Here is a 27072-nt window from a genome sequence, read left to right on the forward strand (position 1 = left end):
CGTTTTCCCTTATGGATTTATTAAAGACTCATTTGATCATCTGCCTCCTTCGTACTCCTTTGAGCTCCCTGCTCCAGCAACCAGTGACATTGTTAAGTTTAGGTATTGGGGAGGATTAGGTATATAGAATATGATCATGCAGAATATGTGCTTTATAAGTACTAATAAACAGTTAAGTGAGAATTGGTCCCTATACTAAAATATTTCCGACTTTCTTTCTTCTGTTGAACATAAAAGATGTTTTGAGAAATGTCTGTGCTGTTTTTCTTTCTTTCTTTTTTTTTCTTTTTTTTTTGTCCGTACAGTGGAAGTCAGTGGGCACCAAAATGTTTGGCCACCAGCATTCTTCAAAATATCTTCTTATGTTGTGCAGAACTCTAGTTGTTGCTGTCACATGCATGTTCTTAAACTGATTAATAAGATGACAATGTGTGTGGTCATATCAGTGAAATGTCATAAACAGCTCAAGCATAAATTGATCAACGCAGCTAGATTTTTGCCCATTACTCCGATTTTGCAAGGCATGTAAACACCTTAACCTGCATTCTATTGGTTTATTAAAGTGAGCATATGTAATATATGTGACAAGAAAGTGTCCTTACGGCAGATCCAACCGCAGTGAGTGTTTCGCGGTAAATACGAGAGGAGAATGAGTCTGAATACTCTAGGGTTTTTAATGCTTTATTTAACATATACTCTCAGAAAAAGGGTACAAAAGCTGTCACTGGGGCAGTACCTTTTCTAAAGGTACACTTTTGTACCTTTTATGTACTAATATGTGCACTTTAGGAACAAAAGTGTACCTTTTAAAGAGGTACCGGCCTAGTGACAGCTTTTGTTCCTTTTTTCTTTGAGAACACACATATCAAAGAGAATCCTTTAAGCAGAATACAGAAATGCTTACGAGAAGTAACCAGTTTATTAATAAAGTCATAATTGTTATTTAAAAGTAAATTACATTTACTTGCATTGCAGGATTATTGGTAGCACTTTATTTTACAGTCATGTTACTCATGTACATACTATGTAATTATTAGAATTACAATAACTAGGTAAAAATTAGGTACTAAGCCTGAACCTACCCCTAAACCTAATCCTACCCCATGTAGTTACCTTATATTACCAGTACTTTCTTAGGTACACTGTAAGTACATGTAAGTATATGTGACCCTGGACCACAAAACCAGTCTTAAGTGTCAATTTTTCGAAATAGAGATTTATACATCATCTGAAAGCTGAATAAATAAGCTTTCCATTGATGTATGGTTTGTTAGGATCGGACAATATTTGGCCGAGATACAACTATTTGAAAATCAGGAATCTGAGGTTGCAAAAAAAAAATGTTCAAATGAAGTTCCTAGCAATGCATATTACTAATCAAAAAAGTTTTGATATATTTACGGTAAAAAATGTACAAAATATCTTCATGGAACATCTTTACTTAATATCCTAATGATTTTTGGCATAAAAGAAAAATTTATCATTTTGACTCATAGAATGTATTTTTGGCTATTGCTACAAATATACCCCAGCGACTTAAGACTGGTTTTGTGGTCCAGGGTCACATATGTACTGTAAAATAAAGTGCAACCAGATTATTTATTTGCATGTAAACTGGTAAAAATGATTTTTGGTAGTTATCAGTATATCACATTAGTTTACATGCATTGGAGTGTCATTGTTTTTGTACCTTATTTACCTTATTTTGGTGCTTTTGCTTGTTTTTTATAGTTTTAAATGTAGTTTTAGTTAACAAGGTTGCACTTTATTTTAAGGTGTCCTTGTTACAGTGTAATGCATTTAAATACTGAGTAATATTATTTAACTACATGTACTTACTATATGGTTAGGATTAGGGTTTGGCTTAGGGTTACTTGCATGTAATTATGCATAATTAATTGTTATTATAATAGTAAGTACACGTAACGTGTAACAAGGACACCTTAAAATAATGTTTTACCGTTAACAATAATAACCCTGGTACATGTACTACTTTAATGTACTAATATGCACTTTTTAGGGGTAGATAAGGTACAGAGTTGTCCCTCTACATGTACTGCACAACTGTAAAAGCTAAAGCTGCTGTAGCACTAGAAGTACAATTTTTGTAATGTTTTTCTCAAAGTTTCTAATAATGCAATATGCCAGTATGCCTTGGCTGTTGTGTGTCTGTGTGTGGGTCAGGCTTTACCTACTCTGTGGGTGCAGTAGACGTCAATGGAAAGTGGAATGTTTGTGTGTATTTTCTCAGTAGGCCTGTCAGGTAGCCAGGTTAGATATTACTGATGCCTCAGTGACACATCCCACCTTATCCATCACCCACTGACTGAACAACACCGCCGTCTGCTCATTCCCTCACATGCACAGACACGGACGCACCCACATTAAATCTTTCTCTTTTCTGTGCTTCGTGCAGTGAGCTGTGGATAATGAGAGAGATGTGAGTGAAACCGAGAGAGAGAGAGAGATTTCTGTAACCAACCCAAGCCACTGGAGCCAACACTTGCTCCCACCCTCTCTCTCTCTCTCTCTCTCTCTTCTCTGTCAATGCTTTGATATTTTCAGTCATATGGTTGACTGTTTTGGAAATGGATTGGAATGATGGTGGGATAAAGCTGGACAGAAGAGATAGGAAAAGTGATGAGCAATGAGGAACAAGAAGAGCCAGGTTGGATGCAAATTGTTCTCTTCTTATTCATCTTTAACTTGATATTCCCAGCTCTATTCCCTCTATTGCTAATTTTTAGTGGAATGAGTTGTGTCTTTGCCAGGGGGGTAATATGGTAGTTTGGATGTTTGTCCTTTTTCTGTTTTTATTTTTTAAGATGACTTGCAGTTATTGGGGTCAAAAAGACTACTAATGAAAATTGTTCTGTTTTGTATTCATTTATAATTTAATACTGCATGTTTCATTACAGCATATTGACGAAGTGAAGTGAAAAGTTCAATTAAAAATGTCTTTAGTATTTTTTTTTTTTTAATGGCAGCATCCAAGATGATTGAACTCCACAAGTTTGTGTTGAGCCTGATGATCATGTTCTCCAGAATGATTTGAGATGATCCATAGAGCATCTTGATCTTCAATAGAGGAAGAACATCTGACTGTCTGTACAAATAGATACAAGATCAGTGTCACTAACTAATTTACTTTGTGACCTGGAAATACTGAAGAATCTGAAACTTTTCCTATTCATTTTACTTCATAAATAAAATGTTGTTTATTTCCAAGTTTAAATTACATTTTGAACTCCAGATTTAAGGGATTTCGTGAAGTGATTTCACTTTGATCCCAGAAGGAAAATTGTGTGCATGCTGCACTTTGTCTGTCTTCTCCATTGAGAGTCTTTCTTCACTGAGAGATTATTTTATTTTATTTTATTTTATTTTATTTTATTTTATTTTATTTTATTTTATTTTATTTTATTTTATTTTATTTTATTTTATTTTATTTTATTTTATTTTATTTTATTTTATTTTATTTTATTTTATTTTATTTTATTTTATTTTATTTTCCATGCAACTGATTATCTCAGGGCTCTTATAGGTATAAAATTACAGGTGTAAAAAATAAGTTTAAATTAGATTTTGAATTCTAGATTTTGAATGTGGAAACTCACAGTATATTTGCTCTGAGAATAAAAAACATTAGACTCGTCGTCCACTATAGAGGGGCTGAAGAAGAGACGGAAAGTGCCTGTGAGGGTTTTTTTTTTTTTTTGTATCTGTGGAAAGAAATGAGACCATTTTCCCCTCCCACCAATCAGAGCGTTTAGAGAAAAGATAGAAGCAAAGTAGCATTGATGCTGGAGGGAGGATATGAAAAGGAAATAGAAAGTAAAAAGGACCAGATGGAAGTAACATAATAAAACAGAGTAGATTAAATGCAATCTAAAGGGGATGAAAAAACAAAATATAGAAAGAGGAAATGGAGGAAAAGAGGAATGAAAAATCAGAGGAGAGGGGAAGGAAATAAGGTCTATATGTAAGACAACACTGACGGCTGTAGAGGTCATATGTAGATATAAAGGATCAGGGATGTTTTATACACTCTAAAAAAAATGGTGCTATATAGCACTAAAAGTGGTTATTTGGCTCGTAATCATAGGGGAACCACTTTTGGTGCTGTATAGCACCAAGTCTCGGTGCTTCAGTGGTTCTTCAGTGGTTCTTCAGCAGTTCTTTGGTATGACTGAGGGGCTATATAGCACCGCTACCATATACAGAACCTGTTAAGCTCCTGTATGGTTCTTCACCAGTTCTTTGGGGTGATTAAGGTGCTATATAGCACCACTGCCATACAAAGAACCTGTTAAGCCCCTTTAAAGCCACTGTTGAACCACTGTTGGTGCTGTTTAGCACCATTTTTGTTGAAGAAATACAATGCAATATGGCACCTCTTATGGTTCTACATAGCACCATTTGACAAAGGTGCTGTATAGCACCTTTAAAGATATGGTGCTATATAGCACCAAAAGTGGTTCCCCTATGATTACAAGCCAAGAACCACTTTTAGTGCTATATAGCACCTTTTTTTTTTTTTTAGAGTGATAAACAGATGATGGCCTGATGAATTATGTAGAAAGGAAGGGTGTGGTACTTGGTTATGCTAAAAGAAAAAGAGGAGAACTGAAGGAATGGGGCTTTATTAAAAGATCATTAGAGCCTAGAACGGTACAGGTAATTAGCAGTGGGGGTTGTGCTAGATTTGAGGAGGAATAAACAGAAGGAGAAGAGGAGGCATTTGGCTGTGTGTTGGATTTGGGGAGCAAGAGAGACAGAGATGGAGAGAGCGAAAGAGAGAGAGGTTGCGTTTGGCACTTTAGGGGCCATGTGATGATAAATGCTCCACTGACACAAACCAGAATGCACCTTGTTCAACATGAGCTATGTGATATTTTTAGCCAATCACAGTGTGAGGAAGGTTGAGGCTAACAAGACATCAAGTGCTTCACCAAATCCCTCATGCCTCTCTCTGTCACACCTATTCCTCCAGCTTGGGCCGCCCATAAGTCATTCTCCTCTCTTCTGTTTCCCGTTTCCTTACTTTTCTTCTTTGACCACCTCTTGTCCCAGTTTTGCATGCTCTTTCGATTATTCTTGCCTTCTTTGTTCTCTCTCTCTTTACCACACACTTTCCTCTCGTGGATTCAGAGCTGACATTTTGACTTGCGCTGAAAACATTTTGTTTTTATTGCTGTTGGTTGAAGTATTTCGAACACAGATCATGATCTGTTTTGAAATAAGGTTATGATTTTGGTTGGGAAAATAGTATAAAAGTGTGTCCACTGTCCACTGCTCTACTCACAACAGCAGCAGTTAAATTCCCTTCAAACACACACACGCACACACATGCACAAACAGGCCATTTGACATTTCCCAGGTTTCTGAGGGGCAGTTCTGTCCCCTCCACTGTGAACATGCTAAAAGGGATGTCACCGAAAGAATGATGAAGATCATGAACGTTCTTCTTGACAGACACTCTGACCTTATATAACACAATGTGCTTACTGTATATCTGATCAAGTGTTTGGACTTGGTGTGTGTGGAGTTGCAAACGTATAAAACTTTACATTCAGTTTTATTTGTTTTTTATTTTTATTATTTTAATAACTTTTATTTTATTTATTTATTTATTTTTTCATTTTATTTTATTGTATTGCCCATGCAATTGATTATTTTAGGGCTCTTAAAGGTGTAAAATTAAAGGTGTAAAAAAATTATTTTGAATTCTAGATTTTACATACACTTTAACAAAAATGTTTAGTATGAAAAAATCAATAAAATTAGAATCAAATATTGAAGTTTATAAAAAACATACAATGCCTAACAAAATGCAAAATTACTAATATTACATAAGGTGAGTAAGAAAATCATGTCATGTAAATTCATTAACAGCAGCAGAAATGAATAACCAGTTTAAAATACTTTTATTTTTTATTTTTATTATATTATTATTACCAAGTGACAGGTGAATGTGTGCCAAATATCTGATTGAGTGTACATTTGACATAAACAATATACTGTTTGGCAGGGAACCTCAAACATTTTTTTGGCAGACATTATATTCTAATTATATAGTTCTAATTATATATATAATTTACTTAAAGAACCCTCTGAGTGAGGTGATATATCAATAATTTGCACATTTACTGTTCTCTGATGTCAGTTAATGGTAAATAAATGACATGACACAAAATATTTAATCTTTGTAATAAGTGTTTTAATTAGTTTGTTTTTATTTTTAAAATGATCCTTTACCATTTAGGGATGAAGGATTTGTTTTTAAAAAACTTTATTGCGATTATTGTCGTTTTCATTGATTATTTTGTTTTGTTTTGTTTAACTCCTCGTGCTGTTGTAGCTTCCATCACCTATGGGTAGCTGAGTATTAGGATAGATGGATATTTCCTGGCTGGGATTAAGTTCCTTCCAGGTGCGAGAGCAGGTGTTGTCATACAGCTGTATCTGTAAGGTTGATACCTGTAGTTTGTATAACAGTTGGTGGAGCGGTAGGCATGTTGCCATGTGGGTTGTGGGTGTTGTGGGTGAGGGGCAAGACACGTCATCTCACCAAACCACTGCCAGATGGCTCCTCTTCCTCTTCTTCCTCGCCTGTAACCACGGAAACCTACCCACCAGCCCATCTGTGAGGCTGCCCCACCCGTTCCTCCTTCCGTGCACCACTCCCTATGGGCGACCGCGAGGGACTGACAGAGACACAGAGAGCCGGAGGGACTGAGAATAAGAATGAGATTTAGACAGGCCTTCTAGGGATTCGGCTCTGTTAAAGCTTTCCACATGGAATGACAGACAATTCATTGATCCCAAAAGGGAAATTTTGTATGCCTGCTGGTTAACTTTGACAGCAAAAAAAGCATTTTTCTCCATCGACAGTTTAATTTAATTGAATTTAGTGTTGTGTTGTGTGTTTTTTTGTTTTATTTTATTTTATTTTTACCAAAACTGCCCAATAAACAATTAAAAATGTTTGTCCTTGACTGAGCGTTCGTAAGCAAAGATGGCAAATTTTGCCTCATTAACTTTCTACAAAAACTTTAAGTTAAGAAGAAGGATGTCTCTTTTGCTCTGTCGGTGTAAGAATGCCCTCCGTTTGACTTCAATGTCTTCTCATGAGGCATTCATGTATAGCACTTGGGAGTCTCTGAGCCAAAGTCAATACAACAGAATCAATGGAGGAAACATTCTCTATCCAGAAACAAATGAGCAAACACACGCAATAAAACACAATGCCCTCATCCTGTATTTGGGTCAGCCAAATACAGCAATGACTCATCGTTTCCATTGCAAATGTACGGCATGTGACCTGCTGAAGCTGATGACATGGACAATTTCTAAAACTGCCATTTTCAACAGTTTTCAGAGTTCCTTAGTACTCAGTAACATTTTTTTTTAAAATGCCTTTGTTTCTCAACTAATGTCCTCTAACTTCTCATTTAGTTGATTGTGTTTTTTTGTAAGTGATTTATTTATTTATTGCAGGAACAGCTGGAGAAACTAAACAGTTGCCATATCAAGTCACCTTTATTTCTATAGTGCTTTATACAATACAGATTGTCAAAGCAACTTCACAGAGACAGTAGTGCCATCATCCAACTTAATTAAATTCAAGTTTCGTTTTCATTCATGGTCATAATGCAGAATGGGGAACTCTCTCAAGTCACCTAGGAGTCTTAAAGGGACAGTTCACCAAAAAATGAATATTGAAGATGAGTAAATGAGGACAGAATTTTCATTTTTGGACGAGCTGTAAGTAGTTTATTCACAAAGCTTCTTTATGGAATCGTTTGTGTGTAGCAAGAATGGGGACATAAAATATTTCTGAATCTGTGGTTTGTCATGGTGAATAAATCTCTTTTTCAGCAAAGGACTTCAATTCTTTCCCTTTGCTTATTATGCTAATATTTGTTTTTCCAAGAATGTATTACTCATCATGCATTGATTGTGTTCAATTAAGATGTTCTTTTGTGCGTACAGGTGTACTAGAGCATTGTGCAATCTGATATCAGATGTTATCTTAGGTCACAAGCATTCTGCACACCCACTTTATGCAATATTTGCATCAGCCTTGCCTTATTTATAACTCCACCAGCCTTTTCTTTTCATCTACATTCACTATGCCTATGCTTTTTCTGAGTTCACCGTAAGTCAGTCTGATTCAAGTTTGTCTGTTGTGCTTGTTTTTAAAGTTTGCAGCAGTGTCGTTCGTTAATGCTTAGTCAAACTGAACTATTCAAAATCTTTTTTGGCAACCGAAATAAAGTTGGAATAAAATAAAATGTACCTATTAGATGAAAAAAAAAAAGATGAAAAAAAAAAAGCTGAAAGAAGTTTAACTAAATAATCAAACTTAAACTAAAGTTAAAATGAAAACGGAAAATAAAAAAGCAAATGCAAAATACACTGGTTTGTATTTTTAGTATTTAGTGTATTTAATGTGTTTACATCCACTCATATCTGATAACCGTGTGCAGCAGTAGACTTTATTTAATCATGATAAAGTTAAGATTCAGTTTTACTCTAATTCCCCATGACCTTTCTCCTTCAGAGGTCAGCCAGAAAAACTGCAGGGTGATTTATCATGCAAATTTATGGGAAATTTATTCTGCTCCAATTATTAGACATTGTCTTACATATTTATGTTTACATGATACTATCAGTGAGGAAACGCATGAAAGGGATTGTGTGTGTGTGTGTGTGTGAACAGAGAAAGAGTGTTTGATGATAGTTTATATGCATAAAATAATCGCTAATTTGTATAGATTCATAGGACTAATTTAATTTAATTTCACTGTCAAAGGCTTAATCAGGTTTTATCCTCAAGTTATACATCATTATGACATCATGATTATAAAGCTTCAGCCTCCCGTAGCAGGTTTAACATCTGCCGCCTCACATCCAATAAAGGAACAGACTAATCATCAACTCTGATTCATTCATTTCAGTTGTTTTAAATTAAATCCATCACTTAATGAATGAAAAAGCAATGCGTGCCTAAATGGTATTGCAAAATCTCAAAGATTTTTAAAGGAATTATGAAGGCCTAAAATATAAATGTGATGCTCTTTTGTGTGCGTCAGTGAAGTGGGCAGCGTGGAGCGGGACCGCTTGTCTTTCTTGAGAGAACTTGAAAGTGGGTCGATTCTTCTGCCTGCTTCTTCGCTTTAAGGTAAAGAGATGAGTGAAGAAGCACGCGTAGCTCTCCAACACGTCTGACCTGGCAAACCCTGTTATTTCAGCAGTTATAAAAAGAGAGAGAGCGAGAGGAAAAGAAGCAGAGAAAAAGAGACAAATATTGCTGCTGGTAACACTCCCATCCAAAATAAACCTGTTTTATTGCTGGACCTTCCTGCTCTTTGCTTGCATTATATAACAGTTAAATAACTGGAGATGCAGAACCTCGTGTGACTCAACTTTTCATGAAACAAACACTCATGTCTCTCTCCTTCCTGCTTTGTGTTTATTTTCATGATATTTAAGAAATTGCCTTTTAAAGTGATCTATGTGGATCTGTTTTGAGGAATTGATTATTTTATGCAGTGTTCAAGTTAATGAAGTCTCATGTAGACAGTGATTAACCGAATTTAGATCATGTAGGTGGGAACAGGTTGATGTCTGTGTGTGTGTGTGTGTCTGAATGCAATAATTTCCTGCTGATTTTAAGGATTATTCTGTACTGGCATTAAACTAAAACCTGACCTAACTCCACCTGACTGGTACTGTCACATCAGCAGATCTGAATCCATCAGTATTTTATTTCCTCTTTAATAGGCATGGTGAAATGGTGAGCTAACAGCTAACTAAACTCAACAATAAATGAGGGTGTGAGTGTGTGTGCAAAGAGCGTTAAAATTAAAACATCAAATATTTATAATAATAATTTAGTTTTTCATTAATTACAATCCTGTAATTATGTATTGTTGCAGTTTTCAGGGTCCTGTTTGGGTAAAATTTGGTAGCAGTCTTATTATCGCAGTGATTGAAACATTCTACTTGTACAGATGTTTTCATTTGTACTGGTTTACACATATGTGACCCTGGACCACAAAACCAGTCTGAAGTGTTAATTTTTTGAAATTGAGATTTATACATCATCTGAAAGCTGATAAATAAGCTTTCAATTGATGTATGATTTGTTAGGATCGGACAATATTTGGCCGAGATACAACTATTTGAAAATCTGGAATCTGAGGGTGCAAAAAAAATCCAAATATTGAAAAAATTGCCTTTAAAGTTGTCCAAATTAATTCTTAGCAATGCATATTACTAATCAAAATCGACATTTTGATATATTTACAGTAGTAAATTTACAAAATATCTTCATGGAATATGATCTTTACTTAATATACTAATGATTTTTGGCATAAAAGAAAAATCTATAATTTTGACCCATACAGTGTATTTTTGGCTATTTCTACAAATATACCCAGCGACTTAAGACTGGTTTTGTGGTCCAGGGTCACATATTAACTGACAGTAGTTGTAAGAGTAAAATCATTAGACACACTTAGATATGTTTTAAATGGAAATTGTGACATAAATGCTAGTGTACACGAGTACACAAAAAGTACACAGTATACGACAATCAACAGTTTACTTTGTTACACCAGTAGGTCTTTATGAGTGATTCAGTGAATCATTCACTCAGTTCATACTTTTAAATGCATTGATTAATGCAGGAACAAATCAAGTGACTGCTTGTATAAGTGAGGCATTCACTCTACCATTTCATTCAAAAACACTGAATGAAAACACTGATTACTTCAGGAACAAATCATCAATAACAGTTCACACTTTTTACTTATTTGAAACAGTTTTATTGGCAAAGCAGAAATGTACAAAGGAACTGGTAATATTGTGTCATTAAAGGGTTACTCCACCCCAAAATGAAAATTTTGTCACTAATCCTTTACCCCCATGTCGTTCCAAACCCGTAAAAGCTTCGTTCGTCTTCGGAACAAAATTTAAGATACTTTGGATGAAAACCGGGAGGCTTGTGACTGTCCCATGGACCCTTTTCACAAGACTGTGATGACGCGTTTAACGGTCATCAGCATCATAAATCCTCGAAAGTTTTTCATATTTGTATTTTTTTTTTTAATGTATGTACATTTATAACACTATTCTTTGTATTGTATCACCTTGCATCAAATTACAAAAAAACTAGTTTACGCTAATGCGAGAGTGTTTCTAATGCAGAATCTATGGGAGGGATGGTAAATTTGACATCGTTCTCTCTTCTGACTGCCGTTATCAGTCTCTCTCAGTTTTTTTCCCTTTTATTGAAAGTCATGAAAACACTATGGTGGAGTTTTTCTATTGCTATTTGAGCAAATGGGAGTGCAAAAAATATATGTGTGGTACTCTCCCATTCACCGCTCTTCAAGTTAACCCAACTATGACGACTTCCGCTGCTGAGAAACCCGGAAATGTGAAAAAGGTCCATTGACTGCAAAACAATTAACACTGTGAAGGCCCAGAAAAAAAAAAAAACGACTTTATTCAACAACTCATCTCCTCTGTGTCAGCGTAGCGCCATTTTGGAGAATATCCGCTTGGCGCAAACTGCGTATGCTGTTCTGTGTCAGCCGTGCCGCACGGATACACAATTTTTGTTCAAATCAAAGCGTAAACGAATGTAGAAGACGTATCTGTGTGGAATTGTATACAATATCACACTTGCAAGTTGTAGTGGCAATGTTGATCTGAGCTGAGCATATCTCCCAGACTGTGGTTATGTAGCAAGTAATAACAGCCTTTTTAATTATATTTCATTTATAATATCTCGCATCTGATTTGATTTTACATTCCTGTACATCTGTTATCGACTGCTATCTGAAACCGTTTGACAGTAAGTGTTCTGCTAGACTGAAGGTCTGTGGAGCAAAACTGCGAACAGATGAAGTGTTTCTCTCTCAGCTCCTTTAATGATGTCTCTTATGGTTTTCACAAGCATATTAAAGATGAATTCCGCATAGACATACATGCACACGCTTATGTGTATTAAAATATCCGTTCTTAAGTTTAAAAACTGCCTCTGTCTCATCAAACATTGACATTGTTAGCAGTCTTGTTATTGTAATTACTCGTGGGATGAGTCTCCACAGCGACTGAGAAAAGAGAGACGGGGGATGGCGATCTCTTGTTTAGTTTAATTAAAAAGCCTGCTATTAACACCAGGGGAAACAAACAAGCTGGTAATCCGCCCAACCATAGTGAGTGAGTGTTTGTATAACGGTATTGTGAACATTAAGGGCGAAACCAGATTGATTCGCAATCTCACTGTTTGAGTCTAATCAAATCTTACAGGGCAGAGCTAAATAATGAACACTTCTCAAACATCTGATGTTGATGACGGGGAGATAGGACACGGCATGCAACAGATAGAGAGGCTGCTACTTTTGTTTGCTTTTCTCAGTCCGTGTATGTCTGTGAATGTGTTTCTGATTGTGTGACTCATCCATAATGGACTTGTTAGAGAAAGAGTTGTTTCTCAGTCAGTTTGATGGCCCCTAGGCGGTAATAGCAATTATACAACAGTGAGGAAAGGTCTCTTTGCTCTGTCTGCAACCACAGAAAGAGAGAGGAGGAGTGATTGAACAGTTGCAGTTGTTTAGTTTTGTTTAACAACATCTGACCGATGGCACCTCCTCCCACTGGATGGAATTTGCATATCTTCTGAAATTAACTGATTTTTTGCTTTTTTGTGTGTGTGTGTTTCAGCTATTCTCTCTACTGTAGTAAGTCATTACATTTGATAGGGCTCCATTTAGAATATGCCTTTGGCTTTTTAAAATAATTGCAATGTTTTGAATATGAAATGTACAGTGTTTACAATACCAAAGGAATTAATTAGTTTAATTCAATTAGTTCTTACTGTACTTTCTGGATGTGATGGCTAAATCGAAAAGAGAATTTATGAGATTCATTTTTCCATTTGTCAAATAAGACAGTTTAAGTCTTATTTGGTTGGGCTTTGCGAACCCCTGGGGGTTTGTGTTTTCATGAAAAGCTAATAATTAATTATAATAAAAAATTCATTTAAATAATTTACATTCAAATCAGGCAAGATAATACATACACACATACACACACACACACAAAAATATTTTATTGCATCTCATGTGACCAATAGCCGACATAAAAATGTGTTGTTTAATTATTTGAATATGTGCTCTCATGGTAGGTCAAAGGGCTTTGGCTGACAAATACTTTTGGGAGTTATTGGGATACATGCTTAATTTTGAATGGCTCAATGGAGAAATATGTTTTTGGACTACAAAGTGTGTAGTAACTGCATCTGCCAGGAGGGTCTAACGGGGTTATGCTAACCAGCAACACCTTGACAACTTGGGTGACACTAGTGGCACAAAAATGACATATTCCACCCTTGAAAAGGTCCTTGGTGAAAAGCCAGTGTTGTTGTTGAGCAACCAAACACTAGAGGCCATTGTAAAACAGGCTGTTGCTGTTTTACTGTGTGCACTAAAACACTGATGATAAACAACAGCCTCCGATGTTTAGTGCTGGCTTTGTGTGTTTGCTGCATAATGAGCATAATGGAGGGTTCTGGGCACATCTGTAAGTGTGTGTATTTAAGTAAAGATGTTTTTGTATATCTTTGTAGGATTTATGTCATGTATTAGAAAATCAAAGGGTAAACAGGAACAAAAAAGCAACAGATAGGAGAAGTGTCTCTTATAGTCTGTGTTGAATCAATAAACTTGGCTTGTGATCTTATTTTAGCAGTGGTTTCGTTTCTTTCTGAGAATTTCAGGATATACCTCAAATATATGTATAAGAATACAAACTCACTTCAATGGAATTAGCATATATATACGTATATATATATTTATATATATATACATGTGTGTGTGCGTGTGTGTATGTAGATGTGTATATATATATATATATATATATATGTATATATGTGGCAGCCATTACTTATATATGGCAGCCATTACTTCAGTGTCACATGATCTTTGAGAAATCATTATATGCTGTTTTGCTGCTCAAAAAACAAAACAATTCTTAGTATTATGTAGCAAATCAGCTCAAAAGGGAAATGTATAATTGTATACTGCATTAGAGCATGTAGCGAGGGTCAAAATCATAAAGAGACATTCATTTGCAAGGCAGAACCAGAAACTCACGTAATTTGTGCAAACAAACTAAATGCTAACACACATAACTAATCTAAACAAACAAACTAATAAACATACATTCACGCGTACATACAAAGGGGAGCTAAAGTGGATGAATGAAGCCATTAGAGAAACAGAGAATGCAGTTATGGAAAGAGTCAGTTAACCACCTGAGTAAAACCATCAGTGTCGTTTATAACGGGGTCTATAACTTATACTAAACCTCTGTTTCGTTTAGTTAAATGTATGATACTTGCACTGCCTTGGTTATTGGCGAGTGTCCGGAATGCAGTCTCGGATGAAAGTCTTGATGCTTTCAAGGTTTTGGACACCCGATCACGTTCTTCCGGGTTGAAGAGTGATGAATTCCAAAGATGTTCTGAGGTAGAAATGTTCTTCCCAGGTAGAAAGGGAAAAAGAGCTAAGAAAGAGATCTGCTGAGGTCCGAGGAGCTTTGGTTGAATGGAAAGTCAAGGCTGCAAGGCCTGGCGCCTAAACTTAAGCGTCCAAAAGAGTTCTAGCTCACATCCTCATCTTCTCAGAATCTAAAAGATTTGCAGACTGGAGGGGCGTTACTGATGTGAGAGCTTTATCTGCTATAGAGGTCACACCTCTGGGGTGTCAAAGAGCCAATGGTGTCTTGAACTTTTGGAGGGAAAGTTTTACGACTCTTTGTCTCTGAACATGGTAATTTGCATAGCTAATTCGCCTGGGTTAATGCACAAACTACTAAAGATTCTTAGGACACTAATATGTTGCATAGGTATCAACATGTAATATTCACTCTCAATTAGATCATCCGAAGACGAATTGATAAGAGACCAAACATGGTATGAGTGAGGTGATCTCAACTAGTGATCTATCGTAAGCATGCATAAGACAGTATACAATACACAAGAACATATACAAGAACAGTAATAATATACACAATGACCTGAAGATATGTGTGTTCATTCAAAGAAAGGTTTTTCTATGAATTAATTAGAGAAGAGTTCATTTTTATGTCTTTCCTATAGGAAAAAGGTAGTGAGAGTTGCTCTGCCTGCATGCCATGAAACCAGAGGCCTGTTCTGCCTTTCTTAGGTGTTAGATGCATTTCGGGGGAAGGGTCCACAGACCCTCATAGGCTCATTGGCCCTTTGGTTGGTTGAGGGAGCATAAGAGATTATTTGTTAAATATAACAAATAGTTGTGTGTCTGATCGGTCCAAACACTACAATTATCAATTTGGAAACACTGTGGAAGGAAACCATAATGCATTTTCCAGGATTCTTTGATGAATAAGTTCAAAAAAGTTCAAAAGAACATCATTTATTTTAAATAAGTCTTCTGTAACATTTTAAATGTCTTTTCTGTTACCTTTGATCAATTTAATGCATCCTTGCTGAATGAAAGTAATCTTACTGAGCCTAATCTATATAAATATATATACATACATATTCAATTTTTCCAGTCCACGGGTGTCAGAACTGCCACTGGTCTTCCTTCAAAACAAATTGGTGCATGATGCTCCTGCCTGTTTACTTACTGTCTCTCCTCTGCCTCCCCATCATTCATAACCTCCTCCTCTCTCTCCTCTCCATATGCTCCTGATGGGCTCCCAGGCGAGCAGAAGGCAGTCTGTCTCCCTAATGGCAGCATGTGTGTGTTTCGCTGTGGTTAAAGGAACGGCCAGGGGGAAGATGAGAGGGGAGGCATTAGAAGATGTACGTTTAGGGTGCTAAACTTAAACTACTGTTTGTGTGTTTCAATACAAAATATGTAGCCTTTGATGTCATAGCTGGTTCTTTACTGTCCAGTGTCCTAGAACGTGCCAGGGATTCTCTCTTCTCTGATTGGTCACCTGTTTCACAGGCGTATTTTGATTGGGTGCAGCTGCAGTCACACAGTTCCCCTTACTTATCCATAGTTCCATCATTTTTATTTTTTATTTTAAGATGCTAGTGTTGCCAATATGATGCAGATGGAAACTTTTTTAATTTAGGAATTTGAAATTGCTTCTCTTATTATTTTTTTAGCTGCAAACTAAAGCTGGAGCTCAAGTCATTCTAATCTCTGGAAGATAAAAAAAAAGGTCTCTAGAATAAATATACAGCAATACAAGGCTGTGCTGTAAAGTTATCAGAAAATTCACAAAGACACACATTTTATTGAGCACAAGTATTGCCTTTGCACACGGTAGTTCTTCATAACAGTGGGATAAAGATGGCTTTAGTGTTTAGAGTTTGTTAGCTCTCATTTCCTCTCCCTCACTCCCTCTTGCTCGCTAAACATCATTGTTCTCTTGTACTTTTTGAAAAGGTCTTGCTAACAGTTCTCTTGCATTGATTTTGCCTGTCAGAGTAATTCTAGCTTGGCTTCTGTGATGGATGGAGGCAAACAACCCGTCTCCACTTCCGGCATTGTGTGCTCACTCTCTCTTTCTCTGTGCCTGCGGCAGTTACCTGCTTTTAGCACATCAGATGGGTCGACTGTCTTTGCTGATGATATCTGCTTCCATGCACAGGTCAAATCAATGCCCTTTGTTTCCTTACACTCAAGATGGTTATTTTGTTCCAGCATTTTGTCTTTATTAGGAGAATGAGTAGCTGAAGGTATATGATCTGAGATGAGAGAATGAGACAGCAGGGTGCAGTTTTCTTGGAATCAATGCTTGAAGCCTTTTGGCTTTATTGCATTAATCTGGCCCATTGTGGACTCAAATTCAGCCGAAGTGGTCCCCTTTGACTTTGCACTGCCTTACTTTAATTTAATACAGCTCTGAGCAGAGCTACATGTGATTGCCTTATTTATCATACGCATTAAATGTAAATTTACTGAAGTTTTTGCATAGTAATCATGCTTCAGCTCTAGCATTTTTATTAATGTATTACGTAAAGCTACAATATCCACAAGTAAGATTTTTACCATAGTTAGAGGATTACAACTACTATTATTGAAGCCATTTCAATATTTTTCTATTATTAAATAATTTAATTAGTATTTGTGTGTCTGTATATTACTATAATTAATACTTTTATTCATTTTATGTCATACTGATTTAGAATGTTACAAAAGATTTCTATTTATTTCATATTTAACTTGAACTTTTTTTATTTAACACTGATACTAATAAATGTTTCTTGAGCAGCAAATCAGCATATTAAAATCATTTCTGAAGGATCATGTGACACTGAAGACTGGAGTAATGATGCTGAAAATTCAGCTTTGCAATCACAGGAATAAATTACTTTTTAAAATGTATTCAAATGAATAAGATCTCACAATGTTCTATAAAATAATAATAGGTAAGACCATCAAATTACCATAGGCTCGGTTTTATAAGTTTATTAGTTTAACACAGTGCTATCGCTCAATTATTCAGCCTGTTTAAGTGAATTGAACATGTCCTTCTTGCTTCCATTCAAAGCTCTTACTGCTAAAGCTTACACAGTTTAGTCACATTGTCAGGGTGTATTAGTGGTTCAAACTCCCTAGAGCAAGTATCGTGGTAAGTCGGTATCAGTTCCGTCTGTCCTTCAACAGGCTGCTCTCTGAAAGATAATGCTCCTTCTCAGGAGAGTATGAGTGCTATTAAAGTATTCAATGCTAACAACATTAACCACAAGGTCATTCAATTTAGCCATTCCTCAGGAGCACCGCTGCTTTCTGTTTCTCAGAACAACCCTGATGTTTGTTTAAAGCACCAACTCTGCTTAGTAAAACACCATCTGCTTTCAGATTCAATGCTTTAAATAATATGTGAATAATTCATTGGATGGTGATGGTGTTTTTAGCCCCAAGCTTCCTGGAAGGAGGTGAAGAGGCAATAGGGAGACCATGGTGACAGTTGAGTCAGTGAAAAGAGTGATTCAAATCCCACTGAGCTGGAAGTACATGATATGTTGTTCCTCACAGAAAGAATGACTTTGGGTCTTCATTCTGTTTTCTCAAGTTTAAAATGGCACGTATTATAATAGAATAGAATAGATATTATTATAATATATTAAGTGTCAGTTCATCACAACAGTTCATACTTCTTATGTCAGGCTCTCAAACATTTCTCACCTAATTTACATTCACAAAATTAGAAGGATGTGAATAATCACACTTTAATTTAGCAAATAATTTGTTTTTGTCACATCATTTGCTACTAGTGGCAGATATTTACACTACAGCTCAAAAGTTTGGTCAGTAAAAATAATGTTACAAAAGATTAAAATTTCAAATAATTGCTGTTCTTTTAAAAATTCTGAAAAAAAAGTCTCATGGTTACCTCAAAACTATTAAGCAGCACAAACTCTTTTCGACACAGACAAACGTTAAACAGGATTTCTCAAAGATCATGTGATACTGAAGATTTGCTGCTGAAAATTCAGCACTGCTATTATAGAAACAAAATACTGTAACACTTTACTTAAAGCCTTTATGTATAATGCACTATAGAAGTAGTTTCAATGCATTAATTATGCCTTGTAATGCACCTCATAATGCATTGTACAATCTTATGAATATTTGTAACCACACTTAATACAAAACCTATCAATTCATTGTTACACTATGTATTCTTTTATTCGCTTATAATTATTTTCAACAAGATATAACATATTGCAACACACATTATGAATAATTGTAATGAATTATACCATTTAATAATCCTTTATAATGCATAATACACAAAGGCTGTAAGTAAAGTGTTACCAAATATTATAGTTAAAAAATATCAAAATAGAAATGTTATTTTAAGTTGTGATCAAACTTCACAATACAGCTGTTTCACTGTATTTTTGATCAAATAAATGCAGCTTTAGTGAGCATAAGAGACTTCTTTCAGAAACATAAAAAAAATTCTTACTGGTCCCAAACTTTCGAACAGTAGTGTAGTTTGCCATAGAGCTATTTTCCAGTACTGGCAGTTTATAAGTTTGTTGTACATACAGTAAATTGTTCTAACAAGGAACTGTGGAATGGATTGATTAGTGAAATAATGAATCTATATGGCATGATGAATAAATGAAGTAACATACAGTGAAGATATATTTCGAGCACTATGTCACCTGCAGCTTTCGGCAGTTTTGTTATGCTCGGTGTGTTCCTGTAATCTGGCCTCAGGATTAAATGTAGTATTCCATCACCAGGGGCTAGATTTTTTAGCTCACTAAAACATTCAGGTACTTCATGAACATTTTATTAACAGAATTACTCCACACAAGCGTTCAGGGCCAATACCTTCTTCTCTGACCTCACTCCCTGCTGAAAACTTTCCTAACACACAAATGCCTCACAACATCAGTTCTTATAAGATGTATTTATTGATGTGTTAGTCATAAGAGGTTATAAGGTTTGAATCTGTTACCGTGTGAAAGAGAAAATAAGTGAAGAGCAGTAGCTAGAAGGTGGAATGGTTGTTAAATTTAAAGTTGAATGTAGTGATTGTGTGGGTGTTTGTATTTGTTTGTTCAGAGGCTTTAAGGAAGCTGACAGTGAGACTCATAAATTCTTGACAGAAGGTGCTCAGGAAGGTTTTCGGTTGGAACCCCTTTCTTATTGAGGATGTTTACCAAAAGCTTCTGTTTACACACAAAAAAACGACAGCAGCAATGTGAGAAGCGCCTTTATATTTCGTGAACAGCAGTCAGAGAATACGCTCCTCGTGTAGGATTTCATTTTTTGTGTTATTGACTGAACAATGTTCCTATTCCTTTTGCATAATACAAAAGAGAGAGATGATTTGGGAATCAATTCTTGCCAACAGCACCAAAGCCAATTATCGTGCGTGTATATGAAAGAGAGATAAAGGGAATGAAAGAGAGAATGAGGAGCTTAACTGTGGTCGATGTTTTTGTTTTTTTTCTTCAGCCAGTGTTGGGGCCTGCTTCCCGAAGCAAGGTAACCACAACAAGCTACTCCCATCCTCTCATGTCGGCCTGCCTCTGGCCAATCAGGGCCTCTGACTGGCTTGTCATTTTGTTCCACTGATTTTGTCAGTTGTATGTCAATGTCTTGTCTCTGCATACTGCCTGGCCCGGTGTTGTCTGCGTGCCATGTGCATTAGCCACCTGTCTATATTAGTGAGAGAGAGGGGTAGTGAAGCTACATGTACATTAGATTGCGCCTCTTGTCCTTGGAGGCAGATTTTGAATGCATAAACATATTTGTGCCGCTCTGTCAGAAGCGTCATGCACTTTTAAACTGAGGGGGCCTGAACAGTAAACCAAGGTGTCAAGGCTTGGCTGGTTAGCATGGTTTAGTTTGCCCCTGCTGGTAGATGCTGTAACTGCAATTTGCAAGTATCTGTGGAATAAAATGTAGGTCACATATGTTTTTCACTATATTATAGAATCACCCTTTTTTAAAAAGATTTCCCTCACCTATTTGTTTTGTTTCTCATTGACTTCCATAATATGGAAAAAAAAAAACACTATGCAAGTCAATGGGGACCAGCAACTGAAGGTGAACTATCCCTTTAACGCTTCTTAACTAAAGGATTAAATGAAATGTCTGTCATCATTTACTCAATTGCATGTCCTCCCAAACACATTAATAGACTTTTGTTTATTTTTGGAACACTAATGAAGATATATTTTTTTTAATTCACTCATCCTTTTTGTCCATCCATTGAAAGTCCATGCAACCAAAATCTTAACACATCTGGAAGTACAAAAAACATTGTAAAATTAATCCATATAAATCAAGCATATAATCCAAGTCTGAATGTTTAATCCAAGTCTTCTGAAGAGACATGACTGCTTTATGCGATAAACAGATTTAATTTCTCATATAAACATTAACACACATACATAGAACACATCAAATATGGTAAACATTAATTATTTTGAATAAGAAATTACTTCGGGACTACTAAAAAAAGTATGTTTTATATAGTACAACCAATTCCGCAAATGTTGGGACATTTTTTAAATTTGAATAAAATGAAAACTAAAAGATTTTCAAATCACATGAGCCAATATTTTATTCTCAGTAGAACATAGAGAACATTACAAATGTTTAAACTGAGAAATATTACACTTTTATCCACTAAATGAGCTCATTTCAAATTTGATGCCTGCTACAGGTCTCAAAAAAGTTGGCACGGGTTCAACAAAGGGCTGAAAAAGCAAGAAATTTTGAAAAGATTCACTACATTAACTACATAAACATATTTGGCAACGAAAAATGCAACTATGAAGCAGTAATGATTTGGGTCCGTCACAACTTTCTATAAGCAAAGTGATCACACAAACAATTACAACACTTTCAGAACCTTATTGTGTCACTGTTCATTTCCTATTAAATATGTTAAGTATGACAGCATGGTAAATAAAAAATAAAGAGTATATATACATATATAATGTATGTGTGTGTGTGTGTGTGTGTGTGTGAGAGAGAGAGTGAGAGAGAGAGAGAGAGAGAGAGAGAGTACGGTAAAACAAATTCCTGTAGTAAAATTAAAGTAAAAATTATTACTGTAGTTTCAAAGTGAAGGCTTATAATAGACCCTACTCTTAAAAGTGCTCTTTTATTTCCTTCTTGGACAACCAACCAATCACAGTCTTCAAAAGACTGTGTCATAGCTAGCAACGGGGCCAGCCCCGCCTCCTCACTAAGATAAATGTTTTTGTCTTTTCCTCGCTCAGAGTTGCTCTCAGATTGGTCCTGAATCACTTTTAAGCTAAGACTCCTCGTTAGAAATTTTTAAGCTTAATTAGGAGCTCTCTGAGAGGATTCTTAGAACCTTTAAGAATACGGGCCCAGGTCTGTAACATGATTAGGTATAAAAGGGATGTAAAAATGGGCAGAGGCTTTCCAATCTGTGAAAGAGTGCGTAAAAAGATTGTGGAATACTTTAAAAACAACGTTCCTCAACGTCAAATTGCAAAGGCTTTGCAAATCTCATCATCTACAATGCATATCATCAGAAAAAGATTCAGAGAAACTGGTGAAATCTCTGTACGTAAGGGACAAGGCCGAAGACCTTTGTTAGATGCCTGTGGTCTTCGGGCCCTCAGACGACACTGCATCACTCATCGGCATGATTCTGTCATTGACATTACTAAATGGGCCCAGGAATACTTCCAGAAACCACTGTCGGTAAACACAATCCGCCGTGCCATCTGCAGATGCCAACTAAAGCTCTATCATGCAAAAAGGAAGCCATATGTGAACATGGTCCAGAAGCACCGTTGTGTCCTGTGTGCCAAGGCTCATTTAAAATTGACTGTTTCAAAGTGGAAAAGTGTTCTATGTTCAGACGAGTCCAAATTTGACATTCTTGTTGGAAATCACGGACGCTGTGTCCTCCGGTCTAAAGAGGAGGGAGACCTTCTGGCATGTTATCAGCGTTCAGTTCATAAGCCAGCATCTCTGATGGTATGGGGGTGCATAAGTGCATATGGTATGGACAGCTTGCATGTTTTGGAAGGCACTATGAATGCTGAAAGGTATATAAAGGTTTTAGAGCAACATATGCTCCCCTCCAGATGACGTGTGTTTCAGAAGGACAATGCAAAACCACATACTGCAGCTATTACAACAGCATGGCTTCGTAGTAGAAGAGTCCGGGTGCTGAATTGGCCTGCCTGCAGTCCTGATCAGAGAACATTTGGTGCGTCATTAATCGAAAAATACGTCAAAGACGACCACAAACTCTTCAGCAGCTGGAAAACTATATCAGGCAAGAATGGGACCAAATTCCAACACCAAACCTCCAGAAACTCATAACCTCGATGCCCAGACGTCTTCATACTGTTTTGAAAAGAAGAGGAGATGCTACACCATGGTAAACATGGTCCCAAAATAGTTCAACTATTTTGAGACCTGTAGCAGGCATCAAATTTGAAATGAGCTCATTTTGTGCATGAAATTGTACAATTTCTCAGTTTAAACATTTGTTATGTTATCTATGTTCTATTGTGAATAAAATGTTGGCTCATGTGATTTGAAATTCTTTTAGTTTTCATTTCATTCAAATTTGAAAAATGTCCCAACATTTCCGGAATTCGGGTTGTAAAATGTGTTGCTTGAATGTAATCAGGTTGTGCTTCTTTTGCCATGTTGTCATTGTCATGTGATTTACCAGCGTCAGTTGTGTCAATTCACTGGCATTCAGAAATCCTCTCCTGTGGCCTCATGAGATAATAATTGGAAGCGCACTTCAGACTCTCGTCTGAAGTAGATCATCTGGGTACTTTTTGCCTACTCTTTTATGAGTACTGTGAATTCTGACATACTGCTTTTGTCACATACTTCAGCCTTAATTTTTGATGCGTTAAATGGTTTGAGGGTGAAATAATGATGACAGAATTTTCATTTTTGTGTGAACTATTTCTTTAAGTTGCTGAAAAGTGCTCAAAAGCACTTATCTCGTCTAGGGCATAAAATGAGCCTGAACTGCCACTGGTGCCCCCTCAAAAAAAAATTGTACATGATGCCCTGACCTCTGTAGTCAATTTTTTCAAATGCTTTTCTCCCCCAGCTTGTATAAACATATTTTCACGTGAGTATATGTGAAATTGCATGCGGAGGAGCATGCACTTAGGGTGTGGGATCCAGTATGTATGCTCAGAAAGTAAGAAATGTCACATCGGATGACAAAAGCGAATCGACAGGCAAAGTAAAATGTAATCTCCTACAGAGAAATTTTGGCTCCATTCTTTATTCTGATCTATAGCTCAGTGCTTTTACTTTTCCTTAGTTCCCTCTTTTCGACTAAACCTGAGATCAATAACTCTGCAGGGAGCAGCCACTCACTCTTGTGCTTCTTTCTGTTGTAATAAGTCTAACATTTCATCCCATTTTTCTTTCTTCCTCCCCTTCACCCCATTCTCCTCCACCGTCTGTCTGTGAATTTGTTTGTGCTATTGCATGTATGCGTGTGGTCGTGCATGACCGAATGGATGCTGGTGCCACACTCTTCACTCTCAACTCCTCCTCGCCCCCTTTCATCTCTTTCTCAAACCAGACCCGGAGCGTGGCGGAGGTCACATGATCTCCACCGATGACTTGGAGTACCCGCGTGAATATCGCACGCTGGGAAATAGTGCGCGGCGCTTCTCCAACGTGGGACTGGTCCACACCTCTGAGCACCGGCACACGGTCATCGCCGCCCAGAGCCTGGAGGCCCTCACCAACCTGCACAAGGCCGACATGGAACGCAAGCGGGACGCCTTCATGGACCACCTGAAGAACAAGTACCCTCCCCAGCACTCTTTACCACCCTCTCCATCCCCCTCACATGGCAGCATGAGGGGCACTGCAGAGAGAAACGCACGTGAACAGGTATGTACGAGGCTTACCTTGTTTGATGTTGCTGGATCAATCAGGGTTGCTGCAGGATTTTTAAGCTAAAATTAATATCATATGTGCAGGGTAGGGCAATGTCTATGGTAAACTATTAAACTGTAAAATGACTGTAAAAAGCATGATTTAAAGTTCAGATAGAAGTTTTCACAAAAACAAATTTTTTTATAAAATTATTCACTTCACATTTCAGTCTTTAAACCATTGGTCTCAAACTCAATTCCTGGAGGGCCACAGCTCTGCACAGTTTAGCTCCAACCCTAATCAAACGCAGCTGATCCTGCTAATCAAGGTCTTCATCATTGCTAGAAACTTGCAAGCAGGTGTTATTTGGAGCTGGCTGGATCAAAACTGTGCAGAGCTGTGGCCCTCCAGGAATTGAGTTTGAGACCACTGCTTTAAACCATTTTTTAAGAAAATGGATGAGTCAAAAGTATTAATTATTATATTAATTTAAACAATTATTATCAATAAATTATTATATTAATTAAATAATAAACAAACACATTTTACTGTTTAGATTTTCATAATGAATTATCTTCTTATCGATCCACCAGTTCACATTTACAGCTCTGCATGTTTGCAGGGTGAAAACATGGGTCGATTTTCGCATTGGTCTGAACAATAACAACCCAATGTTCCTGCAATACCGGAGGCTACAGTTCTAGGACTGCATAGGACCCTATTTTTTGGGACAGTGCCATCTAGCCAATTCTATTCCAACAGAGGAGACCTGATTCAAACATCAAACAAACAGATGCAAAGACTAGATCCATGAAAACTATTCATTTTTCATCTTATTTAACATCTTATTTTTAATGTAAGAGCTAGCGTGAACTTGAGTGTTCAAGGGGGTGTCAGCAATCTCCATTTAGCCTTTTTAGCTGTGCAAAACAGTTCATTGTGCTGCTGGATGTTGTAAATTAGCATTTGTATTTAAATTATTTTACATTTATTAAAGTACTAATTAATCACACTAATTTGAACCGCAATTGTTTTACCGTTTACTGCACTTTAAGTGGGTCAAACATCAGACGTGAAGCGCTGCGGCTAATGATCTGAAGTCTCGCAGAGACACAAGTCTTTCCAAGAAAACTGAATTTTAAACCAGAATATATAGAATATATTTAAATAAATTAGGTTAAATATTTCAAGAGGGTTACCAACGGGTATGTTTAGGGTTAGGAGTTGGTTAGGACAATAATTAAGTTTATACAATAACTACATAAATAACTACATAATTCCTTAAAAATAATAATATACAGAATTGAATACCAAGTGCTATAAAATAGTATGAGCCACTAATATTTAGTCATTTAGCAGACGCTTTTATCCAAAGCGACTTATAAATGAGGACAATGGAAGCAATCAAAATCAACAAAAGAGCAACGATATGCAAGTGCTATAACAAGTCTCATTTAGCCTAACGCAGTACACGTAGCAAGAGATTTTTTAAAAATTATATAATAAATAAAAAGAAAACATAAAATAGAAAAAGAATAGAGCAAGCTAGTGTTAGAGGCCTTTTTTTTTTTTTGCTTTTGTTAATTGTATAATAAATAAAAAGAAAACAGAATACAAAAAGATTAGAAAAGACAGTGTTAGTTTTTATGGTCCCACTTTATATTAGGTGAATTAACTACTATGTACTTATTGTGAACATACATGTGTTTACATTGTACTTATATTTTTAAAAATACCTATATGTAATTACATCTGTAATTAATTTCTGTAATTACATTTATAATTACACTGTTGACCCATCCCTTTCACCTTAACCCACCTTTAAACCTACCCATAGCACCAAACCTGTCCCTAACCTTACCCGTATCCCACCTCAATAGCTGCAATAGTGTTTTGCAATACAATATGAACACATTAAGTACATTGTACTTATTTTTTGATGTAAGTTCATAGTAGTTAAGGCCGCTTAATATAAAGTGTGACTGTTTTTATTTTTTTTTAGAAAACAAGCAGTAAATTAATAGAGTGCAAGTCTAAAAGAGACAAGTTTGTTTGTTTTTTTTAAGAATAGAATTAGAATAGAGAGTGCTAGATTTAGAGGGTCAAATAAAGATTGAAGAGATGTGTTTTTAGCCAATTCTTGAAGATGGCTAAGGACTCAGCTGCTCGGATTGAGTTGGGCAGGTCATTCCACCGGGTGGGAACATTTAATGTAAAAGTCTGTGAAAGTGATTTTGTGCCTCTTTAGGATGAACAATAAAGCGACGTTCACTTGCATAACGCAAGCTTCTAGAGGCACATAAGTCTGAAGTAATGAATTTAGGTAAAGGGCTGCAGAGCCAGTGGTGGTTTTGTAGGCAAACATTAATGCCTTGAATTTTATGCAAGCAGCTATTGGTAGCCAGTGCAAATTGATAGAGAGAGGTGTGACATTCTTCATTCTTTCTTACATTCTTTTTGGCTCATTAAAAATTAATCTTGCTGCCGCATTCTGGATTAATTGTAAAGGTGGAAGACCTGACATAATACATACATACAAAAAAAATAAAAAAATAAAAAACAAACAAGTAAACAAAAAAAAAAAAAATACCATAGGGTCCTAAAAATCCAGTTCTTAAACTACAGCCTCCGGTATTGCAGGAATACCCTACTCACAACAACAGCCTTA

General features: G+C 36.3%; 1 protein-coding gene across 15 annotated transcripts in view; it reads left to right on the forward strand.

Moving 5' to 3' along the window:
* Positions 1–27072, forward strand: part of srcin1a (SRC kinase signaling inhibitor 1a) — a 124055-nt gene that overhangs the window by 44819 nt on the left and 52164 nt on the right. For 14 of the 15 annotated variants that reach the window (XM_058768742.1, XM_058768759.1, XM_058768761.1 and 11 more), the window contains one exon: positions 24103–24419. In XM_058768742.1, coding sequence (XP_058624725.1) covers positions 24103–24419 — 317 coding nt within the window. Of the gene's footprint in view, positions 1–2582; positions 2669–24102; positions 24420–27072 lie in introns of those variants that run through there. The other variant, XM_058768747.1, reaches the window with a different exon arrangement.

The sequence above is a fragment of the Onychostoma macrolepis genome, chromosome 03, assembly GCF_012432095.1.
Source record: "Onychostoma macrolepis isolate SWU-2019 chromosome 03, ASM1243209v1, whole genome shotgun sequence".
In the NCBI taxonomy this organism is placed as follows: domain Eukaryota; kingdom Metazoa; phylum Chordata; class Actinopteri; order Cypriniformes; family Cyprinidae; genus Onychostoma; species Onychostoma macrolepis.